At 35.5% G+C, this 23,297-nt stretch overlaps 1 protein-coding gene across 12 annotated transcripts in view; it reads right to left on the reverse strand.

The window, feature by feature from the left end:
- Positions 1-23,297, reverse strand: part of MEIS2 (Meis homeobox 2) — a 219,467-nt gene that overhangs the window by 154,265 nt on the left and 41,905 nt on the right. For all 12 annotated transcript variants that reach the window (XM_074235058.1, XM_074235057.1, XM_074235062.1 and 9 more), the window contains exon 8: positions 5,496-5,641. In XM_074235058.1, coding sequence (XP_074091159.1) covers positions 5,496-5,641 — 146 coding nt within the window. The remainder of the gene's footprint in view (positions 1-5,495; positions 5,642-23,297) is intronic.

Raw genomic sequence — 23,297 nt, forward strand, 5'->3', positions numbered from 1 at the left:
TGGGATTGGAGTGAGAAAGACTCATCATCATGAATTCAAATTAGTCCTCAGATACTTACTAGCTGTGTGATGCTAGGAAAGTCACTTAACCCTGTTTGCCTCAGTTTCCTCATTTGTAAAATGAACTGGAGAAGGAAATGGCAAATCTCTACTAAGAAAATCCCAAATATTGTCATGAAAAATCAGACACAACTGAAAACTGACAGAACATCCCTTGTCAACTGAGAGTCAGAGGGCTTAAAAGTTTATCTAAAGAAGGGCAGCTAGGTGGTGCAGTGGATAGAGCATTGGCCCTGGAGTCAGGAGGACTTGAGTTTAAATCCAGCCTCAGTCACTTAATAACTACCTGGCTGTGTGACCTTGGGCAAATCACTTAACCCTATTACCTTGCAAAAACAATGAAAAAGACCTTTTATCTAAGTCAACAGGTATCATGCTCTAGTCATTAATGATTCCTTAATCTCATCCTACATTCTTCTATAATTATACATATATATAATACATATATATATATATATATATATATATATATATATATTCTCATTTCCACTTTTAAAACTCCTTTTATCCTTCAAGGCCAAGATCAGATCCTATCTTCTCCATGAAATTTTTACTGAATCTCCAGCTGAAAGTGACCTCTCCTCCTTCGTATTTTCCTAAAGAACCTTGTCCAGATTTCTCCTGTCTGCAACATATTCTACACTGAATAGGACTTATTTGAATATTTGTCATTTGTCCCCTTTTTAGTCAACAAATATTTATAAAACACGTAATTTGTGCAGTCCACTGTGCTAAACATGGAGGAAACAGAAAGGTAAAAAGGCAACTCCTGCTTTCAGGGAGCTAATCTAATTGGGGAAATAGCATGCAAACAGTTATTGTACAAGCTGCACACAGGATAAATAAATAAAAAATTGAGGGAAGATATTAGAATTATTAAGGAATGGGAAAATGGGATTTTAGCTGGAACTTGGAAGAAGCTATGGGAGCTAGGTGGAGAGGAGGAGGAAAAGAATTCCAGGCATGGGGGAAGCTAGTGAAAATATCCATAGTTGGGAATTAGAAGCCAGTCACTGGATCACAAAGTGTGCAGATACAAGCTGTAAGAAGAAAGAAATATATGTGGAGAAGGGGTAGGGAAGGTTAGCAAAAGATTCAAATACCAAACAGGATTTTATAATTGATTCTGAAAATGATAGGGAGAAACTGGAAGAGGGTGACATGGTCAGACCTGTACTTTAGGAAGATCACTCCAACAGTCGACAGTTGAGTGAAGTAGGGAGGGACATGTAACAAGAAGACCAATTAGCAGGTTAGTGCAGTGGTCAAAACATGAGGTGATGAGAGCCTACACCAGGGTGATAGTGGTTTCAGAGGTCAGGTGAAATAAGTGTTATGAAGGTAAAATTAACAGACATTGGCAATAAATTGAATATGGGGGTGAGAATTAGGGAAGGAAGTCAGAATGACACCCAAGTTTTGGAGCCTAGGTGATTAAGAGGATGGTGGTGCCCATAACAGAAATAGGCAAATTAGGAGAAAAGGAAGGTTAAGGGAGGAAGAAACATAATGAGTTCAGTTTTGTCATATTAAATTTAGGATGTCTATAGGTTGTCCAATTTGAATTAACCTAGGCAGTAAGTCTGGGGGTCAGCAGAGAGTTTGGGACTGGATAAGTGAGAATGATTAGCATAGAGATAATAATAAATCTTAGGGAACTAATGAAATCATGAAGTACAGTAATATAGAGGAAGAAGAGAAGAGAGCCAAGGATAACTATGGAACATCAATGGCTAGTAAATGTGAACTGCATAAGAATCTAGCACAGGAGACTGAGAAGGAGTAATCAAATGGGCAAAAGTAGTCAGTAGGCAGGGAGAGTGGAGATGATAGAAGGGACAATCTGCTGGAGAATCTGCTGGAAGATAGGGATTCTTATCATTTTTTATTATATTCCTAGTATCTGGCATGGTGGATTCCACATGACAAGTGATTAGTAAGTAAGTGTTAAAAGAACTATTAGCTCCAGTTTACAGTTAGCATGGCCTAATGGTCATGATTGTTATATTTGGAGTTAGAAAGACCAGAATCTAAATCTTATTTCTGATGCTTGTTAGCTATGTGACCATGAATGATCCTCAGTTTTCTCATTTGTCAAATGAGAGTAATAATACCTAAATTAGTTACTCAACAGGGTTGATATGAAGTATCATTTGTCAAACTTTTAAGTGATTTTATACATGTCAATTATCACTGTCAACATACCTCACCCCAAAGGTTGAAATTCTTTGAAAATGTTCTTTTTGGTGAAGAAGTTCTACATCAATTCCCAGACACATTTAAACTGGACTATAAGCATTTTCAGGGCAGAGACATCTTGTATTTCTTTTATAAGTACCCCTTCCTCTACCATATAGCACCTGGCACAGAAATCTAAAAAATGGTAAATAAATGGTTCATAGAGTGACTGCAGTTTGATCATAAGTCCTACTCTGAAGGCTAGTCCATTAAAATACATATTATCTATGGTAGCTCACTGTCAACCTGATAGAAGGGGAAGTACTACAGAATCAAGGCAAGGAAAAGGTGGGATAGGAGAAACCCATTATTTCTTCATATTATGAGATCTAGGTTATAGAACATGATGTTTGTCCTTCATTCTCAAAGCAAATTGACATCAGGGAGATGATACCAGGACATGCACAGGAATTGGATTTGAGTGAGGTTGTGCTGTGCTAAGTCATCAATCTCACTTTTTCTCTGCTGGAGTCACATAGATCCACTGGCTAGATATGAATCAGGACAACTGGAGCTAACCCTGGATGTGAGGCAATCAGGATTAAGCTACTTTCCCAACAACTAGTAGATGTGTGAGGCTGGATTTGAGCTTAGGTCCTCCTGACTTCAGGGATGATGCTCTATCAGCCATCTAGCCATCTAACCATCTAGTCATCTAGCTGCCATCATCATCATCATCCTCATCAACAAATATTCCTTTCAGTGCAATTCATCTACTTGAAAGATGTTTCTTTGATGTAGATGATTTTGGTGTGGGATAACAGAAAAGTATATTGGGAATAACAGTGAAGTGGGATTCAGATTTCCTTTCTTGTCCTTCTATTACTAACTAGCTGGGTAACTTTGGGCTAGTCATTGTACTTCTATGGATATCAGTTTCCTCATTTGCAAATGGCTTGGCCTGTGGACCATCTTTGTTCAATCTCCATGTCTTTGCTATGGCATCACCCTTGCCCGGAATGCATCTTCAATTTTGTCCATTGCCTCAGTATCTTCAGTTCCTTAGTTTTCTAGTTTCTTTCAATGTCACATGTTATATGGATCTTTCTTGATTCCTTCAATTTCTAGTTCCTCCTACTCCTTATTTTTACATATCTATTGTATGCTTTTTTTTGCATTCACATATGTATATGTCATCTCCAATGATAGAATATCAACTTCTTGAGGTCAAGAACTGGGTATTTTTGGCTTTTTGCCCAGGGGAGATATATATGCATATGTATATATGTATATATATATATATATATATATATATATGTATATACATATATATTCACTATTACCCCTTCTGGCTCTAAACTTCTATGATCTTTTGATGGGGATAGGGATGATAAAAGGAGGGAAAGACATGAAGATCTCTCTTTGGAAAGAATTTATTGAAGCCTCTTTACCAATAGCAACAGAAGAAGGTAAAATGCAAAATAGCAGATAATTCTGATCAGAACAGATCTACTGAAAAAATACAAACAGGTGGGTATGAGTTGAAGAAAAATAGATGGCTTATGGTCTGTATTTTCCCTTGTCTTTTCTGGTTGTTTCTCTAACCAAATCCACCAGTGGGGGAAGGAAAAAAAAAGAAAGAAAAAGAAAAACTCCTTCCCTCATCCTCACTCGACTTCCAAATTAAAAACATTTTACAGGTTAGTAAATCTCCAGCTGAGGTGATGTAGCAAAGAACAGCTGTGAAGTAATTTTGATAATGATGAGAATAATAAGCACATGGCAAGGGTCGGGGCTTTGCTGTTACAGCTTCAGTGCTCCTGAATAGATAAAAGTGATTAAATACTCCTGATTATCCCTGACCAATATGTAATGGATTTACAGCCCTTTCAATTAGTCAGTATTTGCTTAGGACTCATTATTTTGTCTTTGGTTAAGTAATCAGCCCAGAGACAGCATGTTCTGTCTAATTCCTCTGAGCCAAGCCAGCACAGGGCCCTGACCTTTGAAATGGCCATAGCTGCAAGGCAAGAATACCTACTATTCCAACAGAGACATTGGTTCTTCTAGCTAATCCTGACACTACTGGCCAGATCAATACACCTTAGTTTGCTACTAATGTCCTCACATCAAAATGGCTGATTTAGAAATGTGGATCTATCACTCTCACTTCCTTATAACTATCCTGTCTGCCCCCTTGCCCTCTGTGGCTTTGGCAGGGCAGCAGACTAGCAGTCATCACCATGAATCAAAGTGGAACCTTTTTCCTGGAACCATGACACTGTAGCTAATGTCATTCAGCATGGTAACACATGAGTTGGATAATCAAAGAAAATCTTCTTTCAATATACTATCCCATTTATTCTCATCATTAGCCCAAATAGGATGGGTTAAAAAACAATCTTACAACAAAATAAATCAATAAATTTCCCCCCATTTCTAGAATTTCCATATGAATGACAAAATACAAAAGATAAGATGGCCTCTCTGAAAAAAAAAGTATATTATGATACCCAAATGCTACTGCAACAGTTACCAGTATATCAACACATAAAATCAAATGCAAACAGGATAATGTCACTAGAAGTATTGTGCATATTTTATCCCTTTACCCACAAAGTGAAGCAGACTAGCTTTTTAAGATAATAGTTTTGAATAAACAACAACAATGACAACAAATCTTGAATTGCCATTTTATGGTACATTTTGAGAGCAGAGCAATATGAGAACATACAAGCCTTTTACATGTATCACATGAAATCTGGCAAGTCTGCAAACTGCTTCTGTGATTCAACACCTGAATTTGTTCATTGGTATATGCAAATGTCAGGAAGGGCATTGCTTCCCTTGCAAGATAGAATGCTTTCCTTGAAAGTCCAAAACCCCAACCATGTTTACAGGTTCCAGAGCTAGACAATGGTCTTTACAACCTTTCCACTTAGATACATTTTTCAGAGTATGTGCATATATCTATTGATGTACATTATAACTACACACAAAGTCACTGCTTAGGGTCCTATCCTTATAGGATAATCTTGAGCGGCGCTCATTATTGGAACCCCAACAAAATATGACTACTCTCAAAAGCAGAGTCTATTGGTTGGTCTAGCACTCAGATTCGACGAAACAGAAAGAAATGCCGTGGGAAAGCATAGAAATGAACTAAGCCCTATTACCTTTCTAGAAAAATAAATCTCTAAAAGAAGATATCATTGGACATGGTAAAACCATCGTTTTTGTTCCCCATCTTCACTTACTGTGAGATGCTGGAAGAGCCATGCTCTCATGATATTTGTTGCTACTTTAGGGAAGATGCCCCTTTTCTTCTGACGTTTTTTGTCCTTGTCTGGGTCATCATCATCACCTGTACCAGGTGAAGCTACACTGTTGTCTAAACCATCCCCTAGAAAGAAAGGAAAGGAAATGTATTAAGCAAAAAAAAAAAAAAAAAAAAAAAAAAAAGAAAAAAAGAAAAAAGAAAAAAGAAAAAAAGGAAAAAAGGGAAAAAAGAAAAAAGAAAAAAGGAAAAAAGGAAAAGAAAAAAGACAAAAGAAAAAGAAAAGAAAAAGAAAAAAGAAACAACAAGGTGTAGCTAATGATGGGGCTAAGCTAAACTTGTATCAAATCCATTAAGCTTGTATATTCTCTCTCATTAAGTATAATTGCAGATACAAATATGTAAAAAAAAATTAAGCCAGCCCTCTCCAAATGCTAATTTTGTGTGTCTCACACTTACACATATCATTAATTCAATTATAATTGTGTGCTTGACACAGCGCAGTAGCTCTTTGTCAATTATGGAATCCAATGTGGGAAAACCTGCCATAAGAAAACTCATTCAGTGTAAATGCGTCCCCCCCCCCATCCATAGTGAACACATACTGTAGGGTAATCAAGTTAAATGTTCTGTAGTCTATATATTCTAGGCTGTCTGCATAGGTGACAGTAACTGTGTCACTGTTCATTGCACATAACACACTGCCAGCTCAGCCCCTCCCAGAACTGTCACCTCCCAAGCACACGCCTGTGTGAACACACACGTACTCACACTTCTGATATGACCCTGGATTTGCATTTGCATGACATGAAAATTCTCCTACTCTGCATCAGTGATCATTATCATTAAATAAAAAAGATGCACATCAAGGCAGGGTGCTCACTTAATCAGAAGTTTCTATCAACATCTCTCTTCTTTGCTTTTCTCTGGCATTAATTGTGCATTAGCAAAAATCATTTACTTTTAACAGTCATAGTTATTTTTTCTTGCCCTCCAGCAAAAATGCCTTGAAAGCCTGCCTGGAGGGCATCTAAATTATGTATCTGAAAAACTCTTCTGGCAAGGCATTGCAGGACCCCTACTTTCTTAAAATTCATACGAGCACGTCTTCCTGTTTTGGGGAAGGCATCAATCAAGAGCAGCAATATATGCCATATCCCTACATTAATATTTGAACTAATAACTTTTAAAAAAGGAAAGAAACAAGATCCGACTTGTGGCATAATCAAATGCAAAATAAATGAAGAATACTGGGACAGCACTGAGACTTTATAGATGGCTATGTTTTCCTTGCACATCATTAGCCTGGAGCCACACGAAAGAGGAAAACAGAGAAGTGGAGAGTTTATGCTCCCTGCTGGTGTTTAAGAAGCCGAGGTCCTGGAAGGACATCTGGGAATTACGCTGAGACGGTGGTTTTTGTAATTTAAGAATAGACATTCATTAGCAGTAAATGCCATAAATCCCATGCTAAGTAAAAACCTTGTCCAAGAAAGCCTAAAACAATAAACTCTGTGCTCACTGTAGCCTGGGCTAGACGCTCCATAGCTTCCTGAGGAATGCTACAGATCCATTGGCTAATTCCTAGAGCCTCTCCTCGTTCTTCAGGAGGACTAAAGCAGATATATTTGTGCTCCATGGAGGCCGCTGGCTTCCCAACTTTTGTTTCTGCTTCACAGGGTTCCCCCTTTACCTGTTTCTTTCATTCTCCACCAAAAATATCTCAACCTTTTTTGACCAGAGAAGCACAAAAACCACAGCAAAGAGCTGGCAGATTAATTTTATTGACATTTCCATTTTCACTGCAATGTGATACCCTCCATCACTTGGAAGAGATGACCCTCACTATTTGCAGACTGACAGGCCACTTCATTACAACCACCCTGCCCCAAGGCAAAGCGGCTCCCTTCCATCTGCCCAAACACTAGAGCATGACCCCTAAGTTGCTGTTCTCTTTTTCTTTGCCTTCTGTTAATGATCAAAAAAAAGAAAGAAAGAAAGTAAGAAAGAAAGAAAGAAAGAAAGAAAGAAAGAAAGAAAGAAAGAAAGAAAGAGGTAAGAAAAAAGAATTCAAGTTAGGAAATAGTGGAAAGAACTAATCAAAGTACCAGAAATCAAAAGATATAATTCATAACTTTTGAGGACACTGTATAGAGACCCCTTCCTCAATCTCTCCTCCCTAAACATACATGACCCTTGCACACACATACACACATGCACACGTGCACACACACATCACATACACACTTTCCCCTATGCCAAGGAACTGCTGCAAGGCAAATTCTCACAAACACTAATGGCTTCTGACTGCTCCTTGGCAACCCTAGCATTTTAACCTGGGTGGATGCGCTCTCCAAAATACAGACACTGGAGCTATCTCATCAGCTGTTCATGTGACACAGATGGAGAGTGGCTATTAGGAGCTAGGCAATGGGCCTTGGGGATCTGAGGTGCTCTACTGTAGCCTAAGGCAATTTTGAAAAGCAGTACCCGGAGATGGGGAAAAAAAATCCATACTGAAAGTGCAAGTTTGAAGTCGGTCAGTCTGTCTGTCTATCTTATCATAGATAAAGATATCTTTGTCTCTTTATGTAAAAATATATGTGGGTATGTGAATATACCTTGCATATAATAAGTGAGTAGTAAATCTTTTCATTTAATATCTTCTAAATATAAAAATACAATCTGTAAACAATGCCTATGTGTATGTGTTTCTCTTTAAGCACATATGGTGTCTATGTATAAATTTGAGTAAAAATCATCAGAATTTCCCTTAAAACTCACTGAGCTTTTAGAGATAGATTTTGAGTGTCTTTACTTTAACTGGTTAATGGCACACCAGAAGGAACTTCAGCTAAAGACTAAGTTTGCCTTTTCCATTCAATCAATAGTGCTAAAAATGTGAAAGAATATTTCCAAAATGCCTTCTATCTTGCTTAAAGGCAAAGTAAGGGCTACACCTTCAAACCATTGTATTTCGCTGACTTTAGATAAAGAAAGAATGTAGGTGATTCCTTTGATATTTACTTCAAACTGGAAGAGGACAAAAGAGCTACTTCAATTACTGTTATACATTTAATAATCAAATATTTAAGTATATCATTGCTGGAGTCCTTGTCCAATACTGTATTTTAAGAAATAATGGACAACCCAGGCAATTCTTTAATCCTATAATGCAGAACAGTTGTACAGTTGCATTGGTAAGAGATTCCTCATTGGATATCCCTTCTACCAAAGGAATCCAGACTGTCACAATGCCATAATGAAATAATGGCAAGGTTTTAAGAGAATCAGCTATTAAATTATTCATCTTTAGGGGTTTTCTGCCCCACATTGAAGAGGTATTTTCTTCTTTCAAATAAAAGACACTAAAAATTTTTCTGCTAGGGAACTATGTCATCTGCAACATAATTGTTACTCCAGAATAGATTAATTATGTGTCTACCTCTGTGACCTACAAGTATGTTCTGATAGGCTCAACCATGAAAAACAAACAAACAAACAAAACTATTTTCAGGATCATGGGACTGGGAATAGAGTTGTTTTGGGGGCCCAAGTAGGAACTGGAGAAAGCAGCCAATCCATTACCTGTCTCCCCTACTAAATCTATCTTCATTTTAGGGACTCTGGGTACACGAACTTGATTTATTCTATTGTCAGGAGCATGAGGATCAGGGGAGCCTTCCCTCAGGATGTCTCAACCTCTTATTCTATAAGTTAAAGTGAGTGGGCAAGCTACTGGGGCACACTGCTGAATGTTTAATAACTGGCTTTCCTAGAAAATAAATGTACCCATGACAAACTTTTAATTTGCTTTATTGATATTTTCACCATCATTTCTTAACTCTAAGCAACAACAATAAATAGAGCCCTGATTTGTAATTTTTGTCGATTTCTGAGGTGTACATTTTCACACAAGAAATTGAATAATCAGTTCTGGTGAAGCCATTGAAGCTGACTCCTGCATGCACACCTCTGACTATGTACATACTTCCCAGAATGCTAATTCTCTTTAAGGATCTAGCCAGAAATGAAGCAAGGCTAAGTTCTATATGTTCCCTAAGAAGTGTTTGAAAATGACTGTCCACCCAAGGCTTTGACTTAACTTTCTACAAAATAAAGTCCTACATTTCATGAAGAATTTGAGTTTTCAGTGGGCAAGATGAACTCACCCTCAAGCTTCAAAACAACATTAAAAAATGTACATTTCTGGAAAATATCCCATGTTCTGTCCTAGGAGCCTGTCTAACTTGTACTACTGAAGGGTAGTAATGGTCTAGTGGATGGACTTGGAGTCAGGAAGAATTGACCTCCAATCCCATCTCTGTAATGCTTACAAGTCATGCGGCTGGAACCTCTGTTTTCTTGTCTATAGCATGGATACATGCAGTATTTAACCTCACATGATTATATAAGTTAACTGTAGGTAAAATGTCCAGTAAGTCACCAAGGATTATATGTATCAGTTATTACCTTTTTGGCTCTTAATTATGATTTTGCTAATAGCATCTTCTCAGGTGGTATGTAACCCTGGGTCATTTAGTACCACCAATGCTCATGAAAAATTGAATTAAGATTCACTTGTCATGCTTTCCTGAAAGTTTGGCCAAATACTAAACTATCTAGATCTTTTTAAATAAGACAATTAAAAGAAGTATTTAGTAAAGGTATACAGCATGGAATGGGAAATCCACATTCAACATCTATGGATATATGGCCTCTAAGTAGATGATCACTTTAGGCATCTGATCATACCTTCCCTTCAATGGCCAACTTCTCATGTGGCTATAGTTTAGAAATTGGATATAGTTTAGGAATGAAAGTTATTATTTGATTTGGCAGCAGAGTAATGGTGGACATGGTGACATACTAAGCAAGTAAACATTTCAACAGTCAAAGACTCCATTCAATTCAATTTAATTCCATAAACTGATTAAACTCCTACATGATAAGGTCAATACCAAAGCATTAGCTTTTCCCATTCTTCTCTAAAGAATGTTAGAATTTGTAGGGAATTTGGAATTTATGAAGTCCAATGTCTTTTCATTTTATAGATGTGGAAACTGAGGAAAAGAAAGTCTTAGCTTGGAATGAAAGAAGATTCATAGATAGCATGGGAACAATAGTCAAATATTTGAAGGGCTAGCTTGATAAAAGGAATTGGATATCTTGGCCCCAAAGGGGAGGACTAGGAATTTAAAGAAGTAGAAGTAGCAAATTAAGGAATAACTTCCTAATAACTAGAATTATCATCAGTGAGATGCCTGGGGAGGTAGTGTGTTTTCTTTATTGGACATCTTTGAACAAATGCTAGATAACCACTAGTATATGAGTGACCTCATATGTTTCTTCCAACTCTACCAGAGAGGGAAAGTGAACTGTACAACAACTAGTTGCCTTCCTCAGTCTCCTAGTGAGGCATTCTTTGTAATATCAACTTACAGCATTATTATCATGAACTTCGAATTGTACCATATGTCACTTAATAGTTTTTAAAATGCTTCCATAGAAATTATCTCATTTGTTCTCAACTCTCAGGGGCTGGTAATGGCCCAGGGGTGACTACTTTGGAATATAGCAGTTAACACATAACAATCTTTTGAGGACAATCCCATGGTTTTTGTTGGATCTGACTTATAATTTGGCCTACTGTACTACTGAGTGAATTTCTACCTGAAATTCTATGCCCCAATACCTTGGACCAATTTCAAAAAGTACTAATTATACAAAGAATGCTTGTGACTCAAGATAGCCTGAACTCAAATGTATCCCTTTTCCTCCTCAGCTGACTTGGCCAAGATCAGACTGATCTACAGAGATTAAACAGACAACCAATATTTACTGTGTACTCAACATATACATAAAATGAGCTAATATGACATGCTCCCTATTCATGAAGACAATTCTTCTGTAATAATTATTCTCTTATGTGTATTACTTTGTTGGACACCAGAATAAGCTAATTCCCCTTTAGGACCAATATATTCCCTTTCATTCATTTTTCATTTTAGCCCTCAGTTGTTCCCCAGTTGCATTCTGCTCTTTCATCTCTCAAACTCAATTACTTGCCAAATTCTTTTTTGTCTCTATGTCCCTTGTTTATTAATGTAACAAACATTCATTTAATTCTTTCTATTTCAAATTCATTTAATTCTTTCTATGTGTGCACAGTAGACATTTAATAAATTCTTATTAACTTAAAAGACAGTGCGGTTTGGTAGATACTGAACCTACCTCAAAGCTAGGAAGAACTGGATTCAAGTCTTGCTTCTAATACCTACTAGCTTTCTGACTTTTAGCAAATCACATGGAATCTCTTAGTCGAGCCCCAGGCAACTCTAAGTTGTGATTCAGGTGCCTATGTACATTGCTAGAGGGAGTTTCCATGTGTGGGAGTTTTCTAGACCAAAGAAATCACACATCCCATCTCTTTTCTCTATCTTTGTTAAATCAAATTATATTGAGTCTAAGCCTTCTGAAATATTTTCCTTCCTCTGAATTCCAGTTTCTCAGATGTCTCAGAGGTAAATGTGGATTCCTGATTAGCCCTCAGTCCCTATTTTACTTCCTCAAAGCCTCTAGTAGCTTTTTCATGAACATGATTGTAACAACCTAAAGGGATAGTGGGTTATAGCCCCATAAGAATGATAAGAATTTACCATAGCAGAGTCATATATATCTTTTGACCCAGGTTCACTTTAGAGTAACCTAGCACTAGATTCACTGAATTTCAGACTATGAGGGGGATGAGGAGAAAAAGGAAATGAAGTGCTCTTTTGATATATAAGAGTTTGTCAAACTCTGGAGACTTTCATGACATATGTTATAATTCAAATTTGCCTACTTTATTCCTCTATCATTGAATAGGTTTGGAACTAGACATTTCAAATGCATAAGAATCTGTTGCTTTTATACAGGTTTCTCCAATGAAGGAGTCTCATGACCTCAGTAATCAATTCTGTCTTCCCTACTTCACTTGATTGACTTTGTTCTTTCACCTCTATAATTCCCATTCCTATAACAGACTCTCACCATACCCAGGTAAAACAGGTTTTACTTTAAGCAAATATGTGCCTTTACCCTTAGAGAGGGTTTTTCCCTACTATGGAGAAGTAAAGGACTCCAGACATTTTATGGCTCTGTTCTTATATCCTTGCTATTTCAACATTGAGGGAGAGAGTTTAGGGATGTACCAGAGGATGATTCCCAAAGTAGGATTCATGTAAAGTACTGGGAAGCTTTACTAATGCTAGGAACTCAGTGCATAATACTTTGTGAACTCATTTTCTGTCATCACCTCTGTATCTTTAACTTTTCCATTACTATACTTTGAAAACAGGTCTAAAATACACAGAAAGTCAAAAGATGATTTTCTTAGTCTGATTGTCAGGGATTGCATTTGGGGATTCTGTGACAACCCTGAAGTAGTTTCAAATAAGAGTTATGTATTTGAAACAAAACAAAACAAAACAAGTCTTAACAGTGTTTACTTAGTTTTGTTTTAGAATAGTGTGCACTTACAAGCTGTGCTTTCCCAGTATCATCAGTAAAGTCATCTTTTTTATACTCTATTTAACATTTTTTTCCCATCAGATGGAAGAGAAGAAAAGCCACCAGCACTGGTGGCAAAGAGAGGTGGAAAGGAGGGAGGAAGAGGAGGGGAAAGAAGTAGGGGTGAGGGACACAGCAGTGAAACCTGCTAATTACTGATCTCTTTTACTGTCCTGCTGTGCCTAACTGTCTGGACAAGTTAAAGTGAAATTTTGTCTCTGATTTTCAAGTGACTAGTTCATGGCCCACTACCATGGAGTGCAGCCGATGAGAGGAAATGCTTGCGTTTACATGCAACATTTACTAACTGTGTGGGTTTTCCCAACATTAAAGAGGGGACAGTGACCCAGGCCACCTTTTTCACACTCAAAAGAGCACTGAAAAAAACATGTCTTCATAGGCTTACCTCGGGCTCCTCTGGTCCCCGAACACCCTCCCCCCAGGGTAGGAGCCCAAAGGGGGTGGGGGGAGAAGAAGGGTTTTATGCTCCTTTCTCTTCCACTTTTCAACTGCTATAAGCAGCATTTAGCAAATTCAGCCCCCAAATGGCTCCAAATGCTCTGAGCGGCAGGGGCTCCATTCTTTGTTATCCTCCCTCTATTTACACAGGATTTATACGGAGGCTCTCCACTGAAGAGACCACATGTTTGTGACAGAAAGCACTTCCATTCACACTGAATTCAGGCAACAGGATTGTAACCACTGCAAGCTTCACACTGACCTGAGATTAGGGATTTCAGTAACATTGAGATTGGTAACAATCTGCTAACTAACAAAAATGATCCACAGACAACTTGGCTGCTTGCAATCCGATTTAAAAAACTGACCATGTCCACAGAGATGAGATTACCTTTTAAAAGAATGCCTAAAAACTAGTCCAATGGGAGAAAATATGTGTCCAGAGACAAATCGTATACTTATAAAAAGAATGTACATCTATATATGAGATAATGGAAAAGCAGTAGGAAAAAAAAATCAGACTGCAGTTTGGATTAAAACCACTTTACCCACTGGTTGGAAATATAAAGTGTAAAAACAGACAGATGGACAGATATGTAAATGTGGCTGTGTTTTAGGCTTCATCTGGCAAAGTTAGTATAGTAATATAGTTTTGCACGCCTGTATTTTCCATATCATGTTGAATTCTGTTAACAGTTGAATAGAAACATCCTCGTACTGGTCAAGGACCAAGGCAATCCTCTGAACTTGCCACTTAGAAGCTACCACAGAGCTTAAAGCTTTACTGCCAAGACTTTCTAAACCCCACAGAGAATTGCATTTTGTCTGCAGCCTGTTTTTCATTTACTTTGGTTATTCTGTTTTGAAATTTTAAAACTATCTAATATTTCAATTGCAAATTTCAAAAGATTCCAAAAAACCCCCCCAAGAATCCCTATTTGCCTCCACTTCCCATAGCATCCTCTGGAGTATACAGATGAAAGGCAGTAGAAACTTCCATTCTTTTTCCATGATAATTCTCACCAAATTGCTTTAGCCCCAGCAAAAGGAGAGTGAAAGAATGTACTGGTTACCTACTTACCTGGAATGAATTTGATGAGCACATATAAAAAGTACATAGTATATTCTAAAGTTATTCACAGTACATCATAATAAAGTTCTTCTGGGAACTCTAATGATTCATTTTTAGTGATCTCTCAAATGCCCTTATCCACATTTAACACTCAATTTTTATTAGGGAGGAAAGCAGGGACAAATGTCCACTTAAGTCCCAACTCTCAAATTCAACTCAACTTGTACTATACCACCTAAAGCTAATGCTTTTTTAATGTTCTTTTCTCCTCCCTAGTGTGGTATTTCAGCTAATATAGAGTTCACAGCTTTTCAGCCCCAAATACAGAAAGCATCCTCAAGTCATCCCAGTAATAGGCTAGATACTATCATGACTCTTTCAGTATACAAAGAATGAGGGGGAGAGAGAGAGAGAGAGAGAGAGAGAGAGAGAGAGAGAGAGAGAGAGAGAGACAGAGAGAGAGAGAGAGACAGAGAGACAGAGAGACAGAGAGACAGAGAGACAGAGAGACAGAGAGACAGAGACAGATTCATAGAGACAGAGAAAGAGGGAGAGAGGCAAAGAGAAAGAGGGGGACAGAGACAGATTCATTAATAGAAGATCAAACTGATTAAGTTACTAAAAATATTTAGAAAACCTCTATCAGAATAGGAAATGTTTTATATTTTGTAGGTAGCTAGTTATTTACATATTATCTCCTTCACTGCAGTGTGAGTTTCTTAAACCTAGGAAATATTTTGCTATTCTTCATTTCCCAATCATTTACTATGGTGTCTGGCCCGTAGTAAGTGTTTAATAAATAATTGCTGACTACTGATTGACTTAAAGAAAGTAGGAGAGAGATGAAAGTGTATCTTTAATTTCATAGTATAACAGTTGGGTCATGGTTTTAGGAGTGATACATAATTGTATTATGATGATTTATTCCTCTCCTTCCTACATTCACAAGAAAAAATAATGTGGTTTAGGACAGACTTTTTCCTGGTTTCACTTAGATATGTTTCAGCACAAATTGTGAAAATTATGCAAATAACAATTTTGGCACCTATGCTGGAGGAAAACATTATTAAATTATGCTCTAAGTATTTTGTCTGCTTTAGTAATTACTTTCATGTAAGTGTAAATATAAATAGCTGTTATTCTGTTTAAATTTTTAATCATGCAAAATATTGTCACACAAAATGTCCTTCTGTTGCAGTATAACTAGGCTTTTAAAAATATCCATATTTAACCAACATATACTATTTTTAGCATATTTAAAATGTTTTAGTTATAGTAATGGGCTACTATATCTGAATCAACAAGACATATAAGTAAAGGAATGCCCTTTATTTTTTTTCCAGAAGGAATTCTTTAAAAGTTCATTTTCACAAGCCATATCCTTAGTATTTCATACTAAATAGTAAGCATTCAATTAGACCTACACTCTTCAAGAATATGCTAACAATATTTATCTATTTTTATCTTTATATATTGGCTACTAATTCTTAATTGTTCTGTCTCCATTAGTGGGCATGAATAACAATTTAGATATTAGAGGAATAACACATATGAGAGAAGACAAAAAAATTCATCCTATGGCAAAAAGTCTTCTCATCTTATCTAAATAAGTACTGTAATGACAATATTTGCTTCCTAAACCCCCCAAACAATATATAAAGAGTATATATACAGACTATATATTTATATGTGTATATATATTAACACATATATATAATGGTTTTGAATTCTGATAATTGCATTTTTGTGTGAGATTATATATTTGAAGTCACCTTTTATAGATTAAACCAATTATTACATAAATAAAAAGATAGTTTGAAAATTTCCTATTCTCAATTATTGCAAAATGAAAACAGGTTTTTAATGAAATGCTACTTATAATAAATGTCAATGTTGGACAATGCAATTAAATACTCTCCTCTTTAAAGAAAAATGATAGCCATTTATATTGTGGTGGTGATTACTACTGTAACTAAAACATCTAGTCTTAAAATTTTATTTGAGAAGGCTAATTTTCCTTATGGCTAATCTGAGCATTTTTATCAATATAAAACTGATATATCATCAAAGTTCAACCAATTTGGGGGAAATTACAAAATGATGAATAAATATTTTTTTCTTAAAACAATACTTTTGCATATTATTCAAAGTATGCTTCTGTACCATTGAATTCCCAAAAAGAACTTAGATATTGTTTGTTAAAGAAACTTATAAAATGAAATACTCGCCTCATAAAATGTAGCAACAATTCTTTTAAGACCTTCTATTTATTTAAATGTTTAAAATTTAATATTACAGGTTGCTAGTAAACAAGTGTGTTCTATGCAAAATAAATGGATATTACATTTAATATACAGCAATAACATATATTTAATAGCTCTAAAGGAAATGCATGCTGTGAATGCTTAATGAGAATGATAGGATAACTTAAGTTGATCCATTATTAGATGACCTAAAAAGTCTTGTATTCAGGAGATTTTTAAGTGTATATTATTCCCCTCTCCCCATGAAGATGTATTCATTTATACTTCAAAAGATGAAAATGTATGAAAATTCCTTACTCTGTCAGATACTAAAATATCTAAACACTTCAGTAGACAGCTTCATGAATTGTATTTTTTTTTAAATCATCACCTAACTAGACTGGTTCTTGGATGAGATGACAATTGCCAAATTACCAAACTCATCTCTGAATATTTTCCACCTTTTTAGCCCTGCTGAAAGTTTTTAGCTCTACTAGCAGAGTTTTTGATAACCCAGGTCATTTACATGCCACAATGAATCATAGGAGCCAAACCATAGTAGAGGGCAAAGATGACTTGCTAAAAGATAAAAAAATAAAACTAGAAGAATTTAAATGCCATCCAGGATTTTTCATAGAATAATTTCCAAAACTTTTAGGTGAATGAATTACCTAGAAGAGTTCTGAACAGTTTGTGTTTCAAATAAAGGCAGTACCAGAAAGCTGATAAATTGTTTGATACCAAAGTTATTGTCCTTCACTCTGTTCCTTTCAAGAAACTGAAAAGCTAACATTTCTTAATGGTTACATACAAAATGAGAACAAAAACTACTTTGTAGTTAGAATTGAAACTGTACTGAAAGGATACAGGGAAGAAAACAACAAAATGTTGCATAGAATATCATGAATTTTAAAATATTGATAAAAGCATGAAATAAAAAAGTTCCAGATTCATTAAAATATGTGAAAAAGTAAAATATTTTCCTTTCCTGAAAGGATTCTCTTTACCTTGTCTGCACTACTTTCTACCATTTTAAAATTTAAATTTCTTGTAAGGCCACGAAGATGGGGTCATCCATGAAAACCATCGTCCTCCCATCTTATATTTTACATTCCCCTAGAACTTATGTGTACAGTGAGAAATGCATCGTTTACTTGTTTATATCATGCCTTATTGGTACTGTTGGTAATCCAATGGTTTACCTACTTAATTAAATTCTAAGCTTCTTTAGGGTAGGAAGCACAATTTTAGTAAACAGATTACTAAATTCTGACTAGGAGTTGGCAGGCATATGGAAGTGAAATTGGTCTCTGTACTCAACAAATTTATAGTTTAGTAGAAGAATTTGTGATTTAGCAGCCTACTTCTTCCCTATCACTCATAGAATCAGTCTTTATATGAGGATCTCTGAGAGCATTTTGTTTACAATCTATTTCTCTGTCTCCATCCTGTATCCTCACATAAGTTGTCCCCTGCCCTCTATCCCATATCTGGGATGTACCATTTTTCTTTTATCTTAGAATCCCTAGTTTTCTTTGAAGTCTAAATCAACTACTATCTCCTTTATTATGTGAACATATTGACTATCTCAATAGATCATTAGCTTATTGAGGGTAGGAAGGAACTACTTCATTTGGGTTGCTCTATCCCAACTCTATTGACTATAAGCTCTCTAAGGGAAGGAATTTCATTTTATTAATCTTTTGCTCTCTCTTAGAACATGTCTATATTTGGATGAATCTACGCTGTCACTTACCCTGAAAAAATACAGATCAAAATCCCTCCAGGTCCTCCCACTTTATTCACTTTTAACTTTAGGGATACCCACATTATTTTATTTCAAGTGAATTTTGGGGGTAGAAACCATTAAAAACATTGGTTTCTAGGAATTGGAAATTAGGTACAGTTCTGAAGTTAACATGGCTTAAAATTATTTCAATATGTAAGGCAATGTTCTAAAGAAAGCAGTTTAACTAACTACTACAATAGTTACAATCAGTAGACTTCAGCTGTCTTGCACAAACAGGTTTTTTTTTTTTTACATTAATTGCCACTTATATCTCACTCACTATTTGTTAAGAGTCTACTCTCTACATAAAAGGTGCCGTGATAGGTGCTTTGTAGAACACAAAGCCGAAGAAACCCTTAACTCTCAAGGGACTTAGGCATTGAGTATGGTGAGAAGGGGCAGCCCCACTTTCTAAGGATATAGAGATAATAGATAAAACAAGACAGAATACTATTTAAGTTTTTAAAGAACTTGTGGCAAAGGGTGTGTGCCATTTAAAACTTTAATACATTTCCCCCAAACATGAGTAAGGATTTTTCTATCATGCCTATAGCATGCTCTTTTAAAGAAGGACTAAAAAAAAGTAAACCTCTGAAAAGAATTTGGGTATCCCTAAAGTTAAAAAGAAGTCACCTGTCTTCAGTTGTTAACTCCATTAAATGTTTAATGTTGTCCTAAAACAAAGTAAAAAAGTGGAAAATGTGGAATGTGTACTTGGAATGCTGAAATTTTCAATGACACATGCATTTGAATTGGAACAAAAATGGAAAAATCATTGGTGGTAGATCACATTTTCTTTAAAATACTTAAAATCCTCTTAGAACAAAAATACTCATAAAAATATTTCTGAATTAATATTTTAAAGAGGTATTAAAAGTAAAAGAATATATTAACCACCATGTAAATAATAAAACATAATTTCCTTCCTGGCCATCTATTTTTTTTTTCTAGACAGATTGAGAGTTAATTCAATTCAATAGACATTTATTATACATCTATTATGGCAAGGTACTGGGGTTAATCATCGAAGATTCAAAATAAATAAAATGCATACAGTTGCTTTTCTTTAACAAAGTCTGTATTCTGAAGTGCCAGTTACTTCTTCCAATGAGGAAGAACTTGATGAAAGAAGGGGATGTCAAAAGACTTTCCAACCAGTCCAATTGATTTATTATAAAGTAAAATTATAGAAGGGATTAAGAAAGGCTCTCTTATTGTGAAAAAAGGAAACTTCATCCTTATTTAAAGGGAAGGGTTTGTTCTTTAGTTAAGGTTGCACCTAAGTCTCCAGTAAACTAGCCTAATAGGGAACTGACATCTCTGCTTTAAGATCAGGTCTAAGTCCTACCAATCAAATAGCAGGCAAACCTTAATATGCTGATACAGCAAATTTCCAGATCTTGATCACACCAGGCAAGGGAGCCATTCTTCTCAATGATAAAGTCAGTGAATGCACTCTTGAGAAGATAACAAATTAAAAACCAGCTGACTCTGCCCGATTTGAGTGAAGAATTCACTGCTGACCCTATACAACACAATTTCTGCCACCAGTCAGGAATCATTGAAGAAATGGTCAACTCCATTTGCTACTTAAAAGCCTTTTCCTAGGAGAAGTTCCTAGCTTAATTAAATGAAAACTTTAAAATTTTATATGATGGAAATTTGTTATAATTAAGAAAGATTCTCTCAACTTCTTCTATCCTGCATTTCTTTTTATGTAAGGATTTTCAAAATTCTAAACTAAATGATGAATTCTCAAAATGTGCATTATTTAAATGGAAAAAGTTGTGGAAAGTCCTGGTAGCCTAGGGAACAAATATGAAATTTGATACTTCCATTTCTAGACCAAATTTTTTTTATAGCAACGGAACTTTTATTAAAATATCTTCTTTTCATAAGTACCTTTTATTATAATGCTTAAACATTCTCACCAAGGTGACTGGTAGCCACAAATAAGAATTAAACTGGTCAATAGTTAATGTTGTTTGTGGTAGTGAAATGTGAAATTGGCCATATATACATAAACAAGTTGGCTGTCTATGTCAATTGATTAAAAAAAGAACTGAAATAAGTATTAGAAAATATTGATTTTGGTTTCAGCTCTGTTGCTAACTAGTTATTTGACTAGGTGATCTTAGTGTATCATTCAATCTCTGCATATCATTTTCCTCTTTTAAAAAATAACTATGTTATTTTATAGTAGGGCAAAATAGAAAGAACACTAACTTTGAAGTGAGAATACCTGGGTTTAAAACTCTCTTCTATTAAAAACTATCTGGACAAGTGACCCTGGACAAGTCACTTAATTATTTTGGGTTGTTATCTTTTCTGCAAAATGAGAGGGCAATTGAAGTAGATGGCATTTAATGTCCCTTCCAACTCTAAATTTATTATCCTAAAAACCTTTAAATTTTCTTCCAAGTCTAATAGTTTATGTGTCTATGAATTTTTATAGGATAAGAACTGAGCCTTCCTGAATATGTGGATTTCTGCCTAATTTTCCCAAATAGCAGGATGTACCACAGTAATCTATTTTTATGCCTCTTTCCAGTTATTTTTTGGCCAGGTGTTATGGCTTATAAAGGTCATATAAGATTATATAAATTGTCATCAATTGAAAGTCTTTAATGAATAGTATATGAATCAGGTTTGGGGGTTTGGGGTTGTTTTGGTTTATTTTTCCTAAGTAGTTGTTGATCTCTAAGGACCCTCCCAACACTAAATATTTATGTTACCCTGTGATTTCATGTATTTGCAACAAATCCAAGTGGAAAATCAAACATGGAGTAATAATATAATTATCTGGTAATGTTTTCAAAATTCCTTCCCATCAGCAAATCATGAATTTTCTCAATTAATGAGAAATAGTTTTATGCTTAAATCATTCAAAAATCTATCATTTCACCTATGTGGGTATTCCCTCTACCAATACATAGAGCAACACTTCAAAGATCTGATAGGCAGTCTTGAAGAGATATGAGAAAACTATCAATGAATCTCTCTGAATTTAACTAGTCTGTTTCCCAAGGAATAGAAAGTTCATCTCTAGGCCTTTACAACTTGGTAGGAACTTCCAGCATTTGCCTCACCTTTGAAAACCTATGGTAAATTCCATGTCAAGAATGAGATGAGAAGAGAGGACATTATTATACTAGATATTCGATAAGGCAGAATCCTTGTTACTTACTATCTGTGAATGGGAAGAAGTTATTTTCATCTCAGAGTTATGAGGATGATCTCTAAAACCTCCACAGATCTCTGTAAAAGGGTACAACTATTCTTTTTTAGAACAGAAATAAAAGATCAAATTGGCTACTTTTAAATGAAGTAAATGGCCATAAAAAAGCACATTGGCCATAAAAGCACTGCCTCTTAGATCTCCTACTTGAATAATAACTAGGTAATCTTTTTTTTGGGGGGGGAACTTTTTGTACTCTATTCTTTGTGTTCAGCACTGAAACAGTGAAAGGCAACATGTTATAATGGAATGAGCATTTGGCCAAAGTGAACATGTGATACTTATTTAATATCTCCAAGGCTCAGTTTTCTTTCCTGTAACATGGAGTTGATACCTGAATTCTCTATGTCATGAAACTTCTGAAAATATCAGGAGAGGCTGTATGTGTAAAAAAAAAAAAGGAAACTACATGTGACAGTTATACAAGCCTTATATTGTTATTATGCAGGTATTGATGATGCTTTATATTTAATATCTATTACCAAATTGAGTTTCACTTTTTAAAATCCATTTTAGAAGCATATTCCCTTTCTTGTCACTCATAGAAAAGTCCCTCAATGTCATTATCTTTTCAAATTAAATGGATGAAAAGCTAAACTGGAAATGAAGACCAACAACTGAAGTCTGTGTAAACAATAAATTCACAGCTTTTGGGTGGGGGGGACTAAGGTAGTGGCTAGCAAACAATGTGGGTAAAAAAGGCTTAACATATTTTGGAAGTTATTGTAGGAAAAGTGAAGTGGCTATTAAAAAAAGGATATTCATCTATCATAATTCATTCTTTACTATCATTGTTGTTCAGTCAGATCCTATTCCTCATTATTCCAGTTAAGATTTTGTTAGAGATGCTAGAAAGGGTCGCCATTTCATTCTCCAACTTTTTACAGATGAGAAAAACTGAGGCAAACAGGGTTAAGTGACTGGGTCACATAACTACTGTCTGAAGTCAGATTTGAGTTCAGGTTTTCCTAATTCCAGGCCCAGGTCTCTACCCTGCTGCTTAGCTGTACCATTCTATATAATACTACTAAAATTTAATAAAGGAATATTAAGTGGGAGTGTGCTGTAGTAAGAGGGTGGTCAACTTGGGAGTACAGTTTCAAATTCTGACTCTGATACATTATATCTATATGAATAGCCTCTCTGAGCCTCAGTTTCCTTATCTTTAAGACCACTAAAATACCCTTTTGCTCTAAATCTAAGATCCTTTGAACTGATTTGGACATGTGTTCTTTGTTGTTCTATACTAATGTTTTTGTTATTTATTGAGTTCCCTCAGGAAATTAAGTTTACCCCCACCACCAAAAGAAGCTTCTATTTGTAAAATTTACTCATTTTTCACAGACAGCTTAAAAACTTTTGATCTCATCTCTCCAGAATTTTCTATTACTCTCCTAAAATGCTCTAACCTTTTTACTATCCTGAACATT

The sequence above is a fragment of the Macrotis lagotis genome, chromosome 4 (genome assembly GCF_037893015.1).
Source record: "Macrotis lagotis isolate mMagLag1 chromosome 4, bilby.v1.9.chrom.fasta, whole genome shotgun sequence".
Taxonomy (NCBI): domain Eukaryota; kingdom Metazoa; phylum Chordata; class Mammalia; order Peramelemorphia; family Peramelidae; genus Macrotis; species Macrotis lagotis.